General features: G+C 40.9%; 1 protein-coding gene across 1 annotated transcript in view; it reads right to left on the bottom strand.

The window, feature by feature from the left end:
- LOC126248777 (metalloendopeptidase OMA1, mitochondrial-like) overlaps positions 1-19,760 on the bottom strand; it is a 108,735-nt gene that overhangs the window by 50,615 nt on the left and 38,360 nt on the right. The window contains exon 3 of the mRNA XM_049950146.1: positions 6,517-6,656. Coding sequence (XP_049806103.1) covers positions 6,517-6,656 — 140 coding nt within the window. The remainder of the gene's footprint in view (positions 1-6,516; positions 6,657-19,760) is intronic.

Raw genomic sequence — 19,760 nt, 5'->3', positions numbered from 1 at the left:
TACAACTATAACACCACAACAATAAAATGACAAAGTCTTTACACTTAAACTAAATATGCTCTAAATGTGAAATTTGTTTGCTGTGGCAGCTCCTAACTCATTAATGGTTCAGTTATCTTTAACTAACATTTGTTGCTGCTTTCTCCCACATTTTTACACAAATATTTCTTCATTGTGTGTTCAGCAGCTGAATTTGTTAAATGTCAGATTAGAGTTCCTATTATTGGCTACAAGTACAAGTTTTCCGTATCATCTAGCTTGATTTTCACCCCTCAAGATACAATACAGGAAAATGGCCAAATTGCTCTGTGCCTCAGCTTTCACCTAAAACTGACCAGACCAACTCAGTATCCAAACAGCAATGTCACAAATAGGAAAACATGGAGTAATTATCAAAACAAACAGGGTCTTGCCTAATTAAGCACTTACGTGATCAAACAAACCTTACGAGTAAAGCAAGAACTCTTCCAGAAGGACAAGAAACCATGTCCATGGACTCAATAGCAAATCTGGTTTCTTTTTTGTTTGTGTATTTTGTTTTCAATTACAGTAATTTATAGGCTAAGGAAACACAGTCATATCCATCCAGAAACAGTAAAGGGCTTTCATTATTTATCTGCAGTTATTTATAGTGACAGCAACGCTTACTCATAAAAGAAACTAATTAAAGGCACTGAAATGAAATGAGTAGATTAATGGGGATGAAATCAGTAAAGATGTGATGGCATGAAGTAGCATCAGTGGAAACTGTGCAGATATGGTGAACCACAACTGTAGTAAACCTATAGTAACAACTGAAAACTTGGAACAGACTGGAATTCAGATCCAAATTTTCTACTTATTGTTAGATCAGCTTAATCATTTAGCTATCCGAGTACACCTCCAAGCCTGACTCAAACCTTCATTGTCACTAATCTTTCCGTCTACAATTTCTCAACATTGGATATGTGCTCAGAGTCCCACTGGTTAAGGCAACTCCTTGTGATAAGTGGGGAATCTAGGTTTGTGTCGTAACCCTATAGATACAAGTGCCTCCACAGTTGGCCCAGGCAGATCACCTCACAACTTAGACAGACACCGCAGTGAGTGCTGTGCCGTGTGCACAACAGGCTAATATAAGCCCAGGGCACTGGCCCTCAACCTCACTTATGTTTACTTGTTAACTGTATGCTCATCTAAAAGACTGTATACTGATGTGTTCTGTAGTTATGAGACTTTGCACTGTTCTATGTATCCTTAGTGTTGTCGTGGATCTCTTTATGTGGAAGCCCTATAAAACTTAGTTGGTGTTTCTTCTGATATTGTGTCTGTACAACATTGCAGCATACTTGGCAACGAGTGCGGTTTTCTACTCCATGTGATATACAGCCAATATGTCAGTGGAAGAAGTTCTTCAACCTCCTGTTGAACAACAATGAACTGTCACCAACCAGCAGCAGGCCCTCACCATGCCAATAAACGATGTGGCAGCCTTGTTGATATGCCAGGGTGCAGCGCTGTTGATGCAACCTCCACCATTTCCGACATATCATGGTTCTGTGGAAGACTGGGACAAATATGAACAATGCCTTCAGCAACACTTTCAAGCTTTTGGAGTCACCGAGCTCAACTTTTGTAAGGCACCTTCTGTGTTTGTTAGCTCCTCTTCAGGAACCTGCCAGTCTCTCTTTTGATGAAATGGTTCAAATGGCTCTGAGCACTATGGGACTTAACTGCTGTGGTCATCAGTCCCCTAGAACTTAGAACTACTTAAACCTAACTAACCTAAGGACATCACACACATCCATGCCTGAGGCAGGATTCGAACCTGCGACCGTAGCGGTCACACGGTTCCAGACTGTAGCGCCTAGAACCGCTCGGCCACTCCGGTTGGAATGAAATGTGTCAGTTGCTCTCTAATTATCATTCCAAATGTTCTCATGTTATTGTTGCTTGCATTGAGTTCTATCATTGCCAAAAGCAGCCACAACAGTTGTACAGAGTTTTGGCAGCAGAACTTCATGGGCTTAGGTGTCACTGGCAGTTTATTACTGTGGCCCATCAGCACTCATATGCTGATTCAGTGGTTCATGATGCTGTAATACACCTGGCCACTGATAGCGAAGCTTGTGAACATGTTTTACAATGTGAAAATCCCTATCTCACAGAGGTTCTGAATGTTGCTAATTCTTTTGAAGTATCTAGGACAGCAGGGAATCAGACAGAAGCATGGTGTTAAGTAGCTATCATTGCTTTCTCTCCTCTTCGGCTGTTGTTGGTTAGTTCATAGGAGGGGGGGAGCGGGGAGACAACTATGTGGTGGCCATGCACCCGCAGCCTCCATGCCGCATGGGGCAGTGCTGTGCTAAGCAGTGGAAGAAGCAGAAGCAGCAGCATCACAACAGCGGCTGCATGAATCTCCTTTGTCGTGCCCTTATTATTCAGTTCAACATGACCAGGCCACATGCCCAAGGTGTTGGGCGATATGCAACCACTGTATAAAAAAGGGGCAACTCTCAACCTTCTTCACCAAACATAAACATTGTTATGAACAGTATTTGCCAAGTGATGGTAGCCCCAAACAAACACTATATTGAAGTACAAATAATGGACAAGATGTTAAAAATTGAAGTGGACATGGGTGCAGTAGTGACTTTGTTAAATTCTCAAACCTATGTGGATCTTGGATGACCAGCATTGTCGCCTGCCTCTAGTTGGTTGGTGAGTTACTACAACAAATACCCCTATTGGGACAGTTTTCTACTTCAATAGTGTACAAAGCAGTTGTTTGGCCTTTGACCTTTCTAATAATGGCTGATACCTACACTGAAAACTTATTTTGGTTAGACACCATCAAAATTTTTGGGTTCTCTATTACTGGCAAAGTGCATCTGGTATCAGATAAAGTTTGGTACCCACAATTAGACATGCTCTGCTCAAAATATTCCTCCCTGTTTTCAGAAAGTTGAAGATGTGCCACTGATTTCAAGGCTCACATCACAACTAAACGAACAGCATGTCCTCACCCCCCCCCCCCCCCAAAGGTGGTTTTTTTTTTTTTTTTTTTTTTTGCATGCTTACTCAGTCCCAGTAGCTTTACACTGGAACTACATTGATTTATGTCTCTGGGCATTATCACACCTGACTCCTCTAGTGAACAATTGGTAATTGTCAAAAACCTACTAGCAACCTTCGGCTCTGTGGTGATTTTAAAGTTTCTGTAAATTCACAGTCTACTATTCATACTTATACATTACCCCATCTGGATGAACTCCTAGCACACATTTCCGAAGGCCAATATTTTTCCAAAATAAACTTGTCACAAGTCTACTAACACCCGTCTGTGGATGTTGATTCCAAACATGTATGTGCTGTGAATACCCCTTTGGGTTACATCAATACTATAGCCTGCCATTCAAAATGGCTACCACAGTTGCCATTTTCCAACAATTTTTGGAGCAACTCACAGCCTCCATTCTAGGGTGCATTAACTACCTCGAAGATATTGTGGTCCCTGGTTCATCACATTTGTGGAAACTTCATGTGTCATTCACGGTGCGACAGGCAGCCAGTTTGAAAAGTAACTTGGACAAATCATAATTTTTTCACCCTCTATCATCTGTCTCAGTTTTGAAGTATCTTGTGCTGGAGTCAAGCCTTTATGCCAGAATGTCAGTGTCATTATTGCTTTCACATATCCTACATATGTCAAAGAGTTGCAAGCTTTTGTCGGGAATACTATATACTACCATAAATTTCTTCCTGGTGTGACCACATTCGCCCAGCCACTTCATGCTCTCTTACATAAAGATGTTCCTTTCCACTATTCACCTGCCTGCCTGCATGCATGCATGGTTTTACCCTATTAAGGTCCAAATTACAGTCAGCATCTTGCTTGGTTACCTTCCAACCAGATCAACACCTCATTCTGGACACAGACACATCCCGGTATGGCCTCGGGGCCATTCTTGCACATAAATATGTGGCCGGTTCTGAATGCCGAATAGCAAATGCTTCCAAAACTCTGAATCAGGTGCAACAGCACTACTCACAGATAGCAAATCAAGACCTTGCTATTGCATTTGCATTCCAAAAATTTCATGTTTTCCTATATAGTTCTAAGTTTCATTTGGTTACTGACCATAAACCTCTGGTTTCTCTTTCCACTCATTTGGCATCTTTACTGGACAATGCAGCCCATCACTCACAATGCTGGGCTCTGTTTTTGTTGGCTCTGTTTTTGCCATGCTGTAAGTATGAGATTCAATTCCAACCCACAATGCAAAACACAAATGCAAATGCTCTCTCTTGATTGCCAGTTACCTCTGATCCAGCATTTGTTCAGGATGAACTGTTGTGTTTCCATTTAGAAGTTAAAGCGAAAAACACCGCAGATGGTCTTCCCATTACCAGTTCTCAGATTTCAGTTCCTGTCACGGCCAATCCTGTTTTACGTCAGGTTGTTGAATTTGTTCACCATGGCTGGCCAGATAAATCACCAAGCCAAGTGTCAGACTCTTTGTATATTTATTATGCTCTAAAACACCTCTCAACTGGTTACTGAAGAGTCAGTACCCAATGTTGTGATCCTGTCCGCATCGTGGCTGGACATTATGCTGCTTCTCCACCTGAACCATTGTGGTGTTTCTCGCGCAAAATTGCCGACCCACCACCACACGTTTTGGCTGGGTCTTGACAATAAGATCATGTGCGTTATGACAGCCTGCCTGCAATGCGCCACTTGTCAAGCACCACCATGGGCCTCTCTTTCCCTGTGGCCTACCCCAAAGAGTCCCTGGGAGCATATTCACAAATTTTCAATTGTCACAACAGAATTAATCAGAAATCATACCTACATTCTTTATGTCTGTCATATCATTTTCAAAGGAAGCATCCTGACATTTGTCTTAATTTAGTGTAGTCACAGAAACTGCCAGTCTGGGTGGCCAACTGAGGTTTCTGATATCTTGTCCCCCCAAACACAATACCACTGTCTAAACTACTATGCTATTTCACTAACTGGAACACAGTTATAGTGCTTGGTGGGTTTTCGGTGTTTTAAAACTATGAAGTGTGGTGGCTGTCCTCCTGATGGTCAATGGACATGAACTTCATATCCAAACATTCAGTTTTGGTGAAATAAACAGGTAATTACTTTAACTGATGAATCAAACTTCTTCAAATTTCACTTGTCTTATTGCTCCTGATGGTCAACGAATTTCTTCCTGAGATGTGTGAATTTCCTAATTCTCTCTCGTACAGCAGGATGATCAAAATGAGGAAGTCACTTACACTTTTTCAATGACTACTTCATGTTTCCTCCCTGACTGATAACAAACCTAAAAAAAAATATGTAGTCCATTTCGATTGCCATTTTTAGCAATTGCTTTTCAATATCCTAATGAATAATTTGTTCAGTTTTATAGTTGCTGTAAATGATTATGTAATGAAAATGTACATCTCAGTTTACCAACTTAATTAACGGTGTACTAAATTGCAATCTGAAAATGCCTCTTCTTATGACAACTGAACAAGAAATGTGCATTAAGATTCACCTCTTGTCTTTCATGGCTGCCATTTTAGTCTGTGTAATGAGAGCAGTTTTCTCCGATATGTCTCAACATCGATGAAGGTTTTTCTTTTTCTTTTCTATGTCACTAAGCTCTCACAAATACACTTGAAAGTACTTTTTACACAGGCAATAAAATATTTTGAATGTATTCCATGATGCCAGTTCTTTTCAAAGACAGAGTATTATTATTTATCAAGTGCTTCCTCATCCATTTCAACAGTAATAACACCATATCATTCCTGTGATACTAGGCTTATAGTCAAGATGACTTCTATCAAACTCTGTACAAATCCTGTACATAACTATACCATAATCAGCAGGATATTTTTCCATGTGCCACTTTTTGCTTCAGCATCCAATGTAATTTGCATTTTCAACATTTGTACACCACACTTGATGTCATTTCGAAAACAATCTCCATGTGAATATTTATTAGCACCATCCATGCTGGAAACTAGTATGCCACACAACTATTATACATAACGCAGCTCTAACTGGGTGAAGAATTGAGACGCTGCAGCAACCATGACAGCACAACTAGTATACAAGCTTATCCCAATACTCAAGTGATCCTGTGACCTTCCTGAGGAGAGTGGAGAATTTATTCTTATTATCACTACCACTGTCAAAATGAGTGTCAACTGTGCATAAAAAAACTAGTTGAGAGGGAATTTTTTGCACAGCACAGAGCTCTAATAACTGTAACAGCTGCATTGAAAAGTTTGGCAATTCAATCTTAATGCAATGTTTGTACAACATATAGATTAATTTTGGTGCAATGAATCTAAACTTTACAGGGGCTCCTTAAACATAACCATAATCACTATATATTTATGCAGTATTTAGAAATATGTCTGTAACTGAATTCCTTGAGACTCTAAGTCACTTTGCACAATGATAATATATCACAAATCACTGTAATACATAACAACTAGTTGCAGAAGACTGACAAAGATGTATCTTACCGTCTCTTGTTCTATCTTTGCCATTGCTTTCATTTGGTCATCAGAGAAGGCAATAAACCTCTCTCGTTTTGTCAGTGGATCAACTTCTAGGTGTGTTATATAAAAATAACAAATTCCACCTCCAATGGATGCCCCAAGACCTATGGACAGAATTATGTAACAGCTGATTCAGTACTTATCCATTATATAATATAACAGTAAACAAGTAGTACTAACAGTAGTAAAAGTAGTAGGAGTTGGTGTTGGTGTTGTTGTTGTTGTTGTTGTTGGTGGTGGTGGTGGTGTATGGGCACTTAATGGCAAGGTTACCAGCACCCTTATAAATATTAAAACAAAAATGGGGAAAAGAGCTAAAAAGTTTGGCACAATCACACACTCGCGTGTTCCCTCAGCAGCCACCCACCCATCCATCCACCCACTTACACTTCACATGCATTGACCGCCACAATCACTGCTTATCACATGCCGCAACACACAGGAGATATACTGTAAGGTGCTTCACCTGAGATGAAAAAAGAAGTAAAATGACAGAGGAGATAAAACAATGGCACAGGGAAATGTGACTGGCTGACAAATTACAAAAAAACATGGGTGAGACAGTCACCATGTTAGCACATTAAGAACATCTCCCTAAAAATTTCAGAAACAAGATGGACAGACCACAAAACGTTAAAATGTTAACCACATTTATTTCAGTATCACTTAAAACAGAGGGGAAAATCTACCACTGCCCTCTGGGCCGAAAACAAAACACAGCCTACAAAAATTTGGCACACAGTGATCTGTATGCCACAAGCACCACATATTGGATGGTCCTCTCGTAAGAGCAAAAAGTCACGCATCGTGGTTGAGAGGAGGTACATCACAGCCACATCCAGCCACTCGTCTTCCCAATGATACATGACATTATACCTCAACAGCAAGATGGTAGCATGCAGAGAAATGGTACACTGAAATAAAAGAGGATCACGACATGCTCCCTTGGCTGCTACAGCCTCTGTTTTATTCCCCACAATACCCATGTGCCCTGGTACCCAGCAGAAAGACACCACTTTCCCCAGCCGTTGCAGTTGGAGGAGGGCGTCCTCGATATTCTGGACTACTTTATCTGCCAGATATAAGCATTGCATAGAATGAAGGACACTCAGCTAATCAGAACAGACAAGGAATTTAGCATTCAAGGCACATGCTCCTGTGCCCACAAGATCACATATAATTCTGCATCGAAGACAGTGAAGTCTCGAGTCAGTCGTAACTTGAGGACATGATCAGGGAAAACAACAGAGCAACCAACGGAGTTCCCCTGCTTCGACCCTTCCATAAAAGACAGTTGTGGAGCTGTGGTGCTCATTTACAATGCTATAAAATAATGTATTAAAAACATATGCAGGCGTGCAATCTCTCCTTATGGCACCAAATCTGAAATTACTCTGCACCTCTGCACAACCCATGGTACAAGGTTATTAAAAAGCTGGATTTAGAGTTGTGTGTGCTCCACACCAGGTGACTCCAGCACACACAGCATGCAGATCCCAAACAGCATTGTTGCTCATGGACAACTGTAGTAAATGCATTCCAGAGGTGGACGAGCAACAGTATGGCATGCAGGTGAATTTGCAGGAGCAAGAAACTTACAAGTCTGACGCATCATGAGGACCTTCCACAGGATGGTGAGTGGTAGTTCCCCATCCTTAAGACAAAGACTGGGTATGGGGCTGGCCCTATCAGCACCAGTGGCCAGCTTAATCCCCTCATGGTGGATAGAGCCAATAGCCTTCAGGTAGGAAGGCTTCTATATCCCATACAATGTGCACCCATAGTCTAGCCGTGAACACACGAAAACCCTATAAAACTGGAGCAGACTCACTCTGTCTGCTCTCCAAGATGTGTGGCTAGGACACCTTATTATATTCAGTGCCTTCTGGGTTCTGGCTTTCATATCACGCAGGTGTGGTAAACACATACACTTATCCACAGAAAAATGAAAAGCAGTCCTTGCAACCCACTCCTCTAACCACCACTCAGTAATTTGCAACTGAAGAGTCACTGTTGCAACAGGAAATGCAAAATAATCCACAAATATGGAGCAATGTACGGGACTCCATACTGCAGATGTAATACCGTTTATGGCTACGGCAAAGAGGTTCAGACTTAAAATATTGCCCTGAGGTACACCATTCTCCTGCTCAAAATGATCTGACAGCGTGTCACCAACGTGGGACCTAAGAAACTGCTTCAAGGGCCATATCAAGGTGGGGGGGGGGGGGGGGGACCATGAAATGCCCATTGATGAAGTTTCTCTAGAATACTGAGTCTCCAAGTAGCGTCATAAGCCTTTCTGATGTCAAAGAATACACCAAGACTTAGCAAAGCCTGTTGAACAGCCACCTCTGGGAGCACGAGTTTGTTGACAGTGGACTGTAATCTCTGGAATCCACACTGAGAGCAGTTAAGGACTTGCCTTGTCTCTAAAAACCAGACCAGTTGACAGTTAACCACTCACTCCAGGGCCTTTCTGACACAGCTCCTTAAGGCAATATTCCAGTAACTACTGGGACACGTGCAGCCCTTTTCTGGTTTGAAGAGAGGGATCAAAATTGCTTCTCTCCACATGTTGGATGTTAACTGTCTGCCACATCAAATTCAAGCAATCAAGGAGGATTGCCTTTGATGCTGTAGGTAAATGTCGAAGCATGCAGTACCGGATATGGTTGTGACTGGGTGCAGTATCACGGCTCTCAGGCGGTGTCAATTCCAGCTCCCACATGGAGAAATGGTAGTTGTAAGACTCAGAATTGTTGGAGCTGAAATCCAACTTGTGCCTCTCCATAGCTGAATGGTAGTGATGAAGTGCTGGATCCTGGTTGGCACTGATCTGTAGTCTGTGCATGAGCGATGTCTCTGGGCGCTGTTTGGAGACACCCTTCTTTCAGCACGCTGCTTTTGGTAAATGACTGTGTTCACCAGAAATCCACCAGATGGTTTGCTAGAATTTCGTAGAGCAAGCGGAATAGTTGAGAGTTAACTACACATCAAGCCTTGACTCTCATGACTTAAAAGACAGTGAGTTTGTCTTAATAAACAGTCAAAGAGCCGCATCCCTGTCTGGGATTGATGAATGACACTCTATAATACTATAGGTTGCCTCCTAAGATGACCTGAAGAGTTTGGGATGGATAAGTCAGCGACATGATGGATCCCTCGTTTAATATGGTTACATCCATTCCTGGAAGCTGCCACAGTGGTCAAACACAGCCGGGTGGTGAAACAGCATCCAGTGAGCCCTGCTGACTATCTGTTTTGGTGGATCTGTGCAAGCAATCCTCCATTCAATATGTGGATCCACAGTGGGAAGTGGTCACTGGAATGAAGGTGATCACTTGCTTCCCCATTGTGCTGTGTCTTCAATTTCTGGAGGGCAGAAAGAGAGGTCAATGGCTGAGGATGATACAGTAGCAACCAATAAATGAGTGGGAATCCCTGTGTTGAGGATTCACAGCTCCCAAGACATTGAGAGGTTCTCCAAATTCCGACCCCTGGGGCTAGTATAGTTTGACCCCATAATACATTATGGGCACTGAAATCACAAGGGAGCTGTGCAATAACGCCTGCAAGAGCCTCAGATCAATTGCATCCTGTGGAGGTACAACGGGGACTAGATAGTGATCTTCTGACGCATATAAACAGCAACAGTTACTGCTTGTAGGCCAGGAACCAAGAAGAGAGCAGATGAGTAGTGTGTGTTATTGATAAACACAGCAACCTCTCCCTTGATTCTTTCCCCAGTCATGTCATCCTTTCGATGGATGGTATAGCCCCACAGCACAGGGGCATTAGTGGTTGTAAAATGTATCTCCCATAAATGTACCTGTGCCAGGAATTTCAGTTTCTCCACATGAGACATGAACCCATTTATGTTCCACTGTAGTATGGGAGGCCAACGGCCTTGCTACAGTGGTAACACCGGTTCGGATCAGATCACCGAAGTTAAGCGCTGTCGGGCTGGGCTAGCATTTGGATGGGTGACCATCCAGCCTGCCGAGCGCTGTTAGCAAGCAGGGTGCACTCTGCCCTTGTGAGGCAAACTGAGGAACTACTTGATTGAAAAGTAGCGGCTCCAGTCTCGGAAACTGACATACGGCCAGGAGAGCAGTGTGCTGACCACATGCCCCTCCATATCTGCATCCAGTGACGCCTCTGGGCTGAAGATAACACGGCGACCGGTTGGTTACTGTTGGGCCTTCACGGCCTGTTCGGGAGGAGTTTTTTTTTTTTCTTTTTTTTAGTATGGGAGCCATTTATCAAGGGGTTAGCACTTTCACTCTGTCTTTCTGTCAGGGAGGGGAGTGCATAGGGGGTGTTTGGTTGAGATGAGTGCCCTAGTCCAACATCAGGCTCCATCAACTCCGAAGACGAATCATGGGAAATGTAAGAGAGAGAACATCAAAACTGTCAGACTGCTTGCCCTCAGTCTCCATCAGTGGCTCGGTCTTTGCCTTTGTCATCAATTCTTTACCTGTGTAGACTTTGGAGCCACAACTATGGCCGTGGTGGCAGCAGCACTGGACAGTCAACCAGACTAAACCTTTGGAGGAGCAGAGAGCTCCACAATGCTGGCTACCACAGCCTTGTCTAATGTTCTGGGAGGAAGTGTAAGCTTTTAAGTAACTGAAGCAGCACAAGTGCACTGACAAACCTAAGTACCAGTGCTGACACTAACAACCTCCATTTGTATAGTAGCATCAGCCTTCTGAATACGCTGTTTAACAACTGAAGCAAAGGAGGTAGTGAACATTGCTGCATGGCCTTATATATCTTCTTGGCCTTACCATAGGGAATCTGTCTTGTTCTTGACCTCTGTATCTCCTGTTCTTCAAGGAAGACACAGCAGTCCCTACTCCAGACAGGGCTGGCATTAGTAAGGGTGCATTGGGTTGGGTATGTAGGCCTGCTCGGTTAATCAAATAAAACCTGCCCTAATATGTACTGGGAGTTTTGTGCTATTAAAAGTGAGGATGAAAGAGTCAGATTTAATCAGATCCCTCCCATCTTTTCATAATGTTCTGCATGTCTACAATGTCTTCCTGGGCCCACTCAACTTTCAGGTCTTCTTTGGAGATGGCCACCAAGTCCCTCCATGTCACAATACCTTTACTGTAGTTTAATGGGGTATGGAGTTCAGTCTCAATGGCATACTCTCTAAGGCTTTTGCAGCTTTCTGCAAGTTTGTCACTTATTGGGAACTTCAGGTTCCCACCAATAGCGAGCGTCCCATTTCACAACTGCTTAACAGATTTTAATGTACACACAATGCCCTCTAAACCCTAATGAATGTAAAAACATCAGTCTTTGACACAGCTTCCCTCTTTCCTTTTAACTAATAAAAATACATTCTGACTAGTACCATGTAAAAATGCTAATTATCAACCAGGGATAGCTCAAGTTGAAAGTTATGGGTAGTTTTATACAAGGTAGAGTTCATTTGTTATTTGTTGTTGCTGTTCAACATACAGAATGATGGCACAAGAACACCTACAAAAATTCACTACATTGATTCATGCCAAGGAACCTTTTCTAATCTTCAAGGTGCAGCTCCTAGGATGCAGCTGACAACTCTGATCATCACATTCAAGGTGGTTGTTTAATGAGTGATTCCTGTGCAGAGTTTCCTGATTTTCCTGCTGTAAAATTATCTGTATTTAAAAGAAGCAAGACAACAGACTTAATGTTCCACTTTCAACAGGAAAAAAAGGACATCAGTATTCCTGATTTCACATGATTCAAAACCATTGGATTTGTTTGAACTGAATTGTGTTTAGTTGAACTGAATTGAATTTTACTTGATCCTGTAGGATTACAATGGCTATTGTAAACGTATGGTAAATGTAAGTGTAATACAGGAAATGTCAAGAAACATAATTCCTCTGACATCACTGATTGTAAGAAACAATATAAACAACTTTAATTTTGCAGATACACTCTTTTAAAGGTGTAGAATTCCTTTTCCACCAGAGAGTCTTTAGGTTTCTTTGGAACATTACTGCATGTATATTACCACACAAGTTTTCAAGGCTGACTTCTTAGCAGTTTGACAGTCGAGTACTGAGGTACTTTTCCATGAACTGTCAGTCACTGTGGTGTGCTTCATATATTGTTCTTTCTCCGTGTGTTGTGGGTGTCTACACTGGCAGTTGTAATCCACTGTGAACCATCTTTTGGCATGTTTATTGTTGCTTTATACATGTAAAAAGATGTAAAAGTTAACATGAATAGATTTTTGAAGCTGTTCTGCATATTTCAGATGTCCTTCTATTTAACATGATTCTAAATGCTTTTTATTGTAATGTGAACACACTTTTTGTTTCTTGAATGTTGGAGTTTCCCCACACTGTCACTCCATACTACAGGTACAGTTCAAACAATCGATGGTATACTGTGCACAGAAGCTGTCTGTCTGTATATTGTAACAGCTGCCTCATTACGAATATGGAAGAGCTGAATTTCATACAAACAGAGATAATATGCTGTTTCCTACCAGCTCATTGTCCACAGTAATACCTAAGAATCTAGTTGATTGTACTTCTTCCAAATTTGTATCATCAACCTCTAAATTCATGTGCACAGACTTCATCTCTGAACACTGCATACATAGTCTTTACTAAATTTACAATCAGTTCATTTCCTGTGAATCATCAATTTGTGAAGTTTGCACAAATATATGCTCTTCTCTCCCATTAGTGTAATATCTTAGTTTTGTATAATTATCATTCACAGTTTTTATATACAGGGTGTACGTAAAGTCTGTGAACACTTTCAATTATTTATTGCACAAGAACTAAACATTGTACAGATACTATAAATATGTCAATTTTTTTCATGTATACTGCCACAGCATAGGTTGGTAATTTGCCAATAGTCAGCACTAGTTGCAAATCATGGCGAGTTCAGTTGCGGAGCAAGCTTTCTGTGTGTTGCAGTTTCACAAAAACAAGTGTGCTACAGCTGTTCAATGGATGTTTAGAACCAAGTATGGTAAGAAGCCACCAACAAGGAAGGTCATTTACCACTGGCACAACAAAATCATTACGATGGGTTGCTTGTGCCTGGCAAAGAGAAGCGGACGTCCCAGTGTGAGTGACGTGAATGTGGAGCGCGTACAAGAGACATTCATAAGGAGTCCAAAGAAATCGGTGCATTGTGCATCCTGAGAACTCAAAATGGCTCCAATGAGTGTGGAAAGTCCTGCGACAAAAACTGTCTATGAAACCATTCAAATGGGAGCTAGTGCAGAAGCTCAATGATGACAACAAAGACAACCATTTTGAGTTTTGTTCGCAGTTGCAAAAACTGAATGAGGATGGGGATGGCATTGTTGATAGCTTAATTTTTAGTGACGAAGCCACTTTTCACACTAATGGGAAAGTGAACAGGCATAATTGTCGAATCTGGGCACAAAGCAGCCACATGAATGCATTGAATTTGATTGTGATTCCCCAAAGGTAAATGTTTTTTGTGTCTTGTCATGGGCGAAAACTGTATGGACCATTCTTCTTCACCAAGAGCACTGTCATTGGATATTCCTACTTGGACATGTTGCAACAATGGTTGATGCCTCAAATGCAATCGGACTCTCTGTTCATCTTTCAGCAGGATGGGGCTCTACCCCACTTTCATCGTAAAGTTCCTGGGTACCTGAACACGGAGCTGCCGCATCCACTGATCGGCCATGCTACAGAAGGGGACAGCTGTTTCATGAAATGGCCCCCCCGATCACCATATTTCACTCCATGTGAGTTTTTTCTATGGGGACACATTAAAGATCAGGTGTATGTATTGCCTCTACCATGCAATGCAGCAGAGCTCCAGGAGAGAATACGAGAAGCGATTGCCACAGTCAACGAGCCATGCTGGGATGGGTATGGCAAGAATTCAATTACTGTATTGACATCTGCTAGGTCACTCATGGTTCGCATATCAAATGTTTGTAAAAAAACTTTCAGATTTTCTCTTCAAAATGCAATATGTATGACATCTGTACAATGTTTAGTTTTTGTGCAATAAATAACTGAAAGAGTTCCCGAACTTTATGTACAACCTGTATTTTGGTGTTGGTTAAGCATGTACACTTAAGGCACAGATTTCATATCACTTTCATCTCAGAAATGACTACTTTACACCTAACGCATTTTGGTGTAAACGCCATTGTGGATGAAATGTAAGTAACATTTTGTTATTTCTTTCACATGGAATAACAATTCAGTTCAGTAGTAAATCCATTTCACTTGAAGGCACTGATGCCATAGATGCCTTGCATGTTCCTGAACACGTGGCCTGAAATTCAGAGTAGGTTAATTACAATTTTCTACATCTATGACCATTTACAGTGATATCTTTCATCCACAAAAGTGCCACAACACGTTGTGACATGGAGTCGATTAATCTCTGAAGTAGTTCTGGAGGGAACTGACACCATGAATCCTGCAAGAGTGTCCATAAATCCATAAGAGTATAAGGGGGTGGAGATTTCTTCTGAACAGCACTTTGCAAGGCATCCCAAATATGCTCAATAATGTTCATGTCTGGGGTGTTTGGTGGACAGCGAGGTGTTTTAACTCAGAAGATCATTCCTGGAGCCACTCTGTAGCAAATCTAGATGTATGGGGTGTCACATTGTCCTGCTGGAATTCCCTACGTCCGTTGGAATGCACAATTGACATGAATGGATGCAGGTGATCAGACAGGATGCTTATGTACATGTCACCTGTCACAGTCATATCTAGACATATCAGGGGTCCCATATCACTCCAACTGCACACGCCCTACACCATTACAGAGCCTCCACTAGCTTGAACAGTCTCCTGCTGACATGCAGGGTCCATAGATCCAAGAGGTTGTCTCCATACCCGTACACGTCCATCTGCTTGACACAATTTGAAATGAGACTTGTCCAACCAGGCAACATGTTTGCAGTCATCAACAGTCCAATGTCGGTGTTGATGGGCCCAGGTGAGGCATAAACCTTTGTGTCATGTAGTCATCAAGGGTACACGAGTGGGCCTTCAGCTCCAAAACTCATATCGACGATGTTTCAGTGAATGGTTCACATGCTGACACTTGTTGACGGCCCAGAGCGGAAATCTGCAGCAATTTGCGGAAGTGTTGCACTTCTGTCACACTGAACGATTCTCTTCAGTCTTCGTTGGTCCTGTTCTTGCAGGATCTTTTTCCAGCCACAGCCATGTCGGAGATTCGATGTTTTACTGGATTCCTGATATTCACGATACACTAGTGAAATGGTCATATGGCAAAATCCCCACTTCACTGCCACTTCAGAGATGTTGTGTCCCATTGCTCATGCGCCGACTACAAAACCACATTCCTACTCACTTAAATCTTGATAAAATGCCATTTTAGCAGTAGTAACCGATCTAACAACTGCGCCAGACACTTTTTGTCTTATATAGGCATTGCTGACCGCGCTGCCATCTTCTGCCTGTTTACATATCTCTGTATTTGAATATGCATGCCTATACCAGTTTCTTTGGTGCTTCAGTGTATAACAGGTTCAATTTCTTAATATTAGTTTCTCTTTTGATGCATCTAGGTCCCTAAAACTGCAAAACCATACCATTTTGTTTTGCATCATCATTATCGAGTGCCGACATCATAATGCTAAATGTTGCACTATACCGTGGTGGTGTAAAATGAAATTAACAGTGTACCAGCATCTATTTTTTACAGTGACTTAAACTGGAAAATAAAGTTTGTTTCCTCATTTAAGTTTTTTAATGCCCATCTTGACGTACAACCATTTGCTACAGTGTGACACCATTAACTATTTGTTATCACTTCGCCACATTCTGTAATTCTGTACAGATAATCTATTGTCTTCTATTCTAAAGTAGACTGCACACTAACTCAATACATTGTTTCCTTGATTCATGTGCATTTACATTCTAGTTTTTTAAATTTTAATTTGGTTTTGTTTTATTTTTTGGTTCATGGCAACAAGTACACCACGTCAATAACTGGTGTTTACATTTAAAACATTTCACAGTTACATCAGCAGAATCATACAAGGCGTTATGTCAATGCTTCAAATGAAATTCATGCCTATGCTTCTGTAGCCATTGTCATCTAACAATTAGAAGGAAGTCAGAAGAATTCCAGTGCAAACAGAATTTCCCAGATTGTGTTTGAGCTATTGGCAGAGAGCATCGGTGAATTTTTTGCCTTGTCAACAGTGGCTCCCTGTTCTTCAATTATGAAGACTATTTCCCCAATTAAAAATTCATTTTCACTCAATGTTCCACAATGCAGAAAAGAAGACACAATAGAACTTGGGATTAAATACAGGGTTACCTTACGTAGTAAGGTGTTACCATCTATCTGTAAACTTATAAATTCTGGCAATCTGCCAGGAAGTTTCATTCTGGCAATTATTTGCCACGTGGTCTTGTAGGAGACAAGATCTTTCAACTGAATGCAAATATGATGACATCCTTTACCCACCTAGCTACAATTGCTGTCAATCAGAAAGTAATTTTAATGACCATCAATGTCACACTCAGAGTTCCTGAAACTTCTTTTTATTCTGTTTAGGTTATTTCACTTTTTTAAAAAAATGAGAATGCAGTGTAACTATTCTCCATTTCACTAATATACCATATAAACAGAGTGCACACAGTATTATTCTTAGCTGACTTCTCTATGAATTTCACACGTTCCTTCCAAGCCCTGTCTTTCATGTTCTGGTCTTTATACACTGGACTGGCTACATCAAACATACAAGGAAACTTTGAGATCATTTAAACCAGTTTTTTGTTTTGACAACTGTTAATGACCCTATTTTAGTAGATATTTTCATTGACCAATATGGTAACAAGACTGTACTTTGTTCTGCAGTGGCGGCTCCTTCCCTCTCACAACAATGTGGCAGTACAGCTTGTCCAGCCCATCATTTACCACAGACACCTGACGCAATTAAGGAAGCACTCAAAAGAGTTTTAACCTTTGTAGTACGCTGTGTCAGTTGCCACAACCACTAGTCATATCATAAGAACAACTTTTTGTGATAGTATTATTAATAAGAAAAGTACACTCAGATTGGGTATTAATATACAAGTTTCAGTCTTTGCTATAGTCTGTTATAGTTTCCATTCTATCCACAAGTTATAATCTGGTATTTTTTACATCGATGTCTGTACAGCACACATTTAGACTCTTCAGTTGGTTCATGGAATTTGTTGTTGATACATATTTTATGATGAAAAACATCTATTGAGATGTCTTGTTGTTACATTTCTCTGGTTCCTATATTCTCTGGCCCAGCTATTGTCCAGCATGGCTGGTGTGCTGTTGAACTCTAGATCAATCACCTCCTCCTTATGATTCATGATGTTAATCATTTCCTGATAGGGTCCTGTGGGAGGTAGCCAGTATTGCAACCTGAGGTCCTCTATGAAATAAGTTTCTTTCTTGAGTTCATACCTATGTCAGGGTAGTACTGTTTTTCCCACTCCCAATATCCATTTTGAGATCATCATCTCTGTTTTTTTCTGTTCTTATCATACTGCTGAACTCAAATTTTTCCCATATAATCTCTGTTCATTATGTTATGACTATTGCCACTGTCACTTTGAATGTGTCATCACTGTGCTTGTTCATATATCGATCATGTTTGGGATATTGCACAAGGTTTTTGATGGCGGCTGCTGCTACTGCTGCTCTTTCCTGGACATGCGTACCAAAAGAAGATGCTGTTGCCTCTAACTTAATTCACAGGTATTTATATATAATATATAATGCTCACATTCATTTTTAAAATTTATATTTCCCTACTATTTCTTGTGGTTCATAGTAGAAAGTTATACTAACTTTGGGTGATATTTTTCCTCCCTTCCTTAATGTCGTTTGAACAGTCTTCTCTTTGTTTGCCTTTATGTCATTTTCCTTTGCCCAAATCTCTAGTCTTTGTAGTGCTTTCTGTACGTCCTCTCTTACTGCTGATCCTATCACCATGTCGTCTGCATACAAAATTGTTCCTGCTTTTGAGTCTTCCTATGTTATATTTGTCACAACTGATGTATAGATGTTGAACAATGCTGCACTTATAGAACTTCCTTGAAGATCTCCATTCATCTTTTCTCAGAGATTTCAACACTGTTGTTAATTTGGATCAGTTTTTGTTGAGGGCATGTCTGTATACCTCTCACTAGCGAGTCTCCATCTCTGGTTATTCCTTCTCTATTTATTAAGTCAAATGCTTTCTTGAGATCTATGAAAACTATGTAGTACTTTCATCTTTGGTGCCTCAATGTGTCTTCTACCTGGTCCCTTAAGTATTTCACTGCCTGTATCGTGCTCTTTCCGTTCATTAAGCCAAATTTGCATTCCAGGACGTTTCCCTCGACTGTATCAAGTAGTCTTATGTTGAGTATTTTTGTAAATACACTGAAAGAGCATTTTCTAGCACGACTCCTTGGAACAGATCTGGGAATGCTCAGCCCCCTTTATAGTTCTCCATGCCTTCAATGGAGTCTTTGAGATATTTCATTATATGTTGCACGGACCCACCATTTTCTTGTTTCTTCCTTCTTTGATTGCTTTTCTGAGTACAGCAGTCGTTTTTAATTCAAAGGTGTATGTGGTCTCCATTGCTTCCATTTCACATACCTCGTCTATTTCCTGTTTGTTCAATATTTCCAGGAAATGTGTTTCTCATTTCTTCTTATGGATTTCTTCTGTTGTGGGTGAGACTTTCTTCCTCACTGGTGTGAATGGGTCTGATTCTGCATCTAGTGATAATTTTCTTGCCTCTTCCTCAATATATTCCGCTCTTTTCCTTTTAATTGCAGATTTATACTTTCTTCTTTTTACTGCATACACAGTTAAATCTGCCTGTTGTGATAGAATATGGGATTACATTTTTTTAGATTAACTAAGAGCAATTTCTCATAATAGAAATATATTGTTATGCTCTTGAGCCCTTATAGGCACTCTTAAAAGTTTCATTTCAGACATAGGGGAAACATTCCTACATACTGCTTCACTTTGTTACAACTTTGTTATTTGAAATGAAACACCGATGAAGGATTGGAGGCATTTTGCAGCTTCTGTGTGTATTCTTCCCAGACTGCTCAAAAACTTCCTAGATAAGGGAGATTTAATTACATCAAAAGACCGCAAGTCATTATAAAACTAGAAATGAACTGCTAGTAAGATGAAGAAACAGCAAAGTAAGA

Source organism: Schistocerca nitens, chromosome 3 (assembly GCF_023898315.1).
Source record: "Schistocerca nitens isolate TAMUIC-IGC-003100 chromosome 3, iqSchNite1.1, whole genome shotgun sequence".
Taxonomy (NCBI): domain Eukaryota; kingdom Metazoa; phylum Arthropoda; class Insecta; order Orthoptera; family Acrididae; genus Schistocerca; species Schistocerca nitens.
This window is presented reverse-complemented; position numbering and strand designations above follow the sequence as displayed.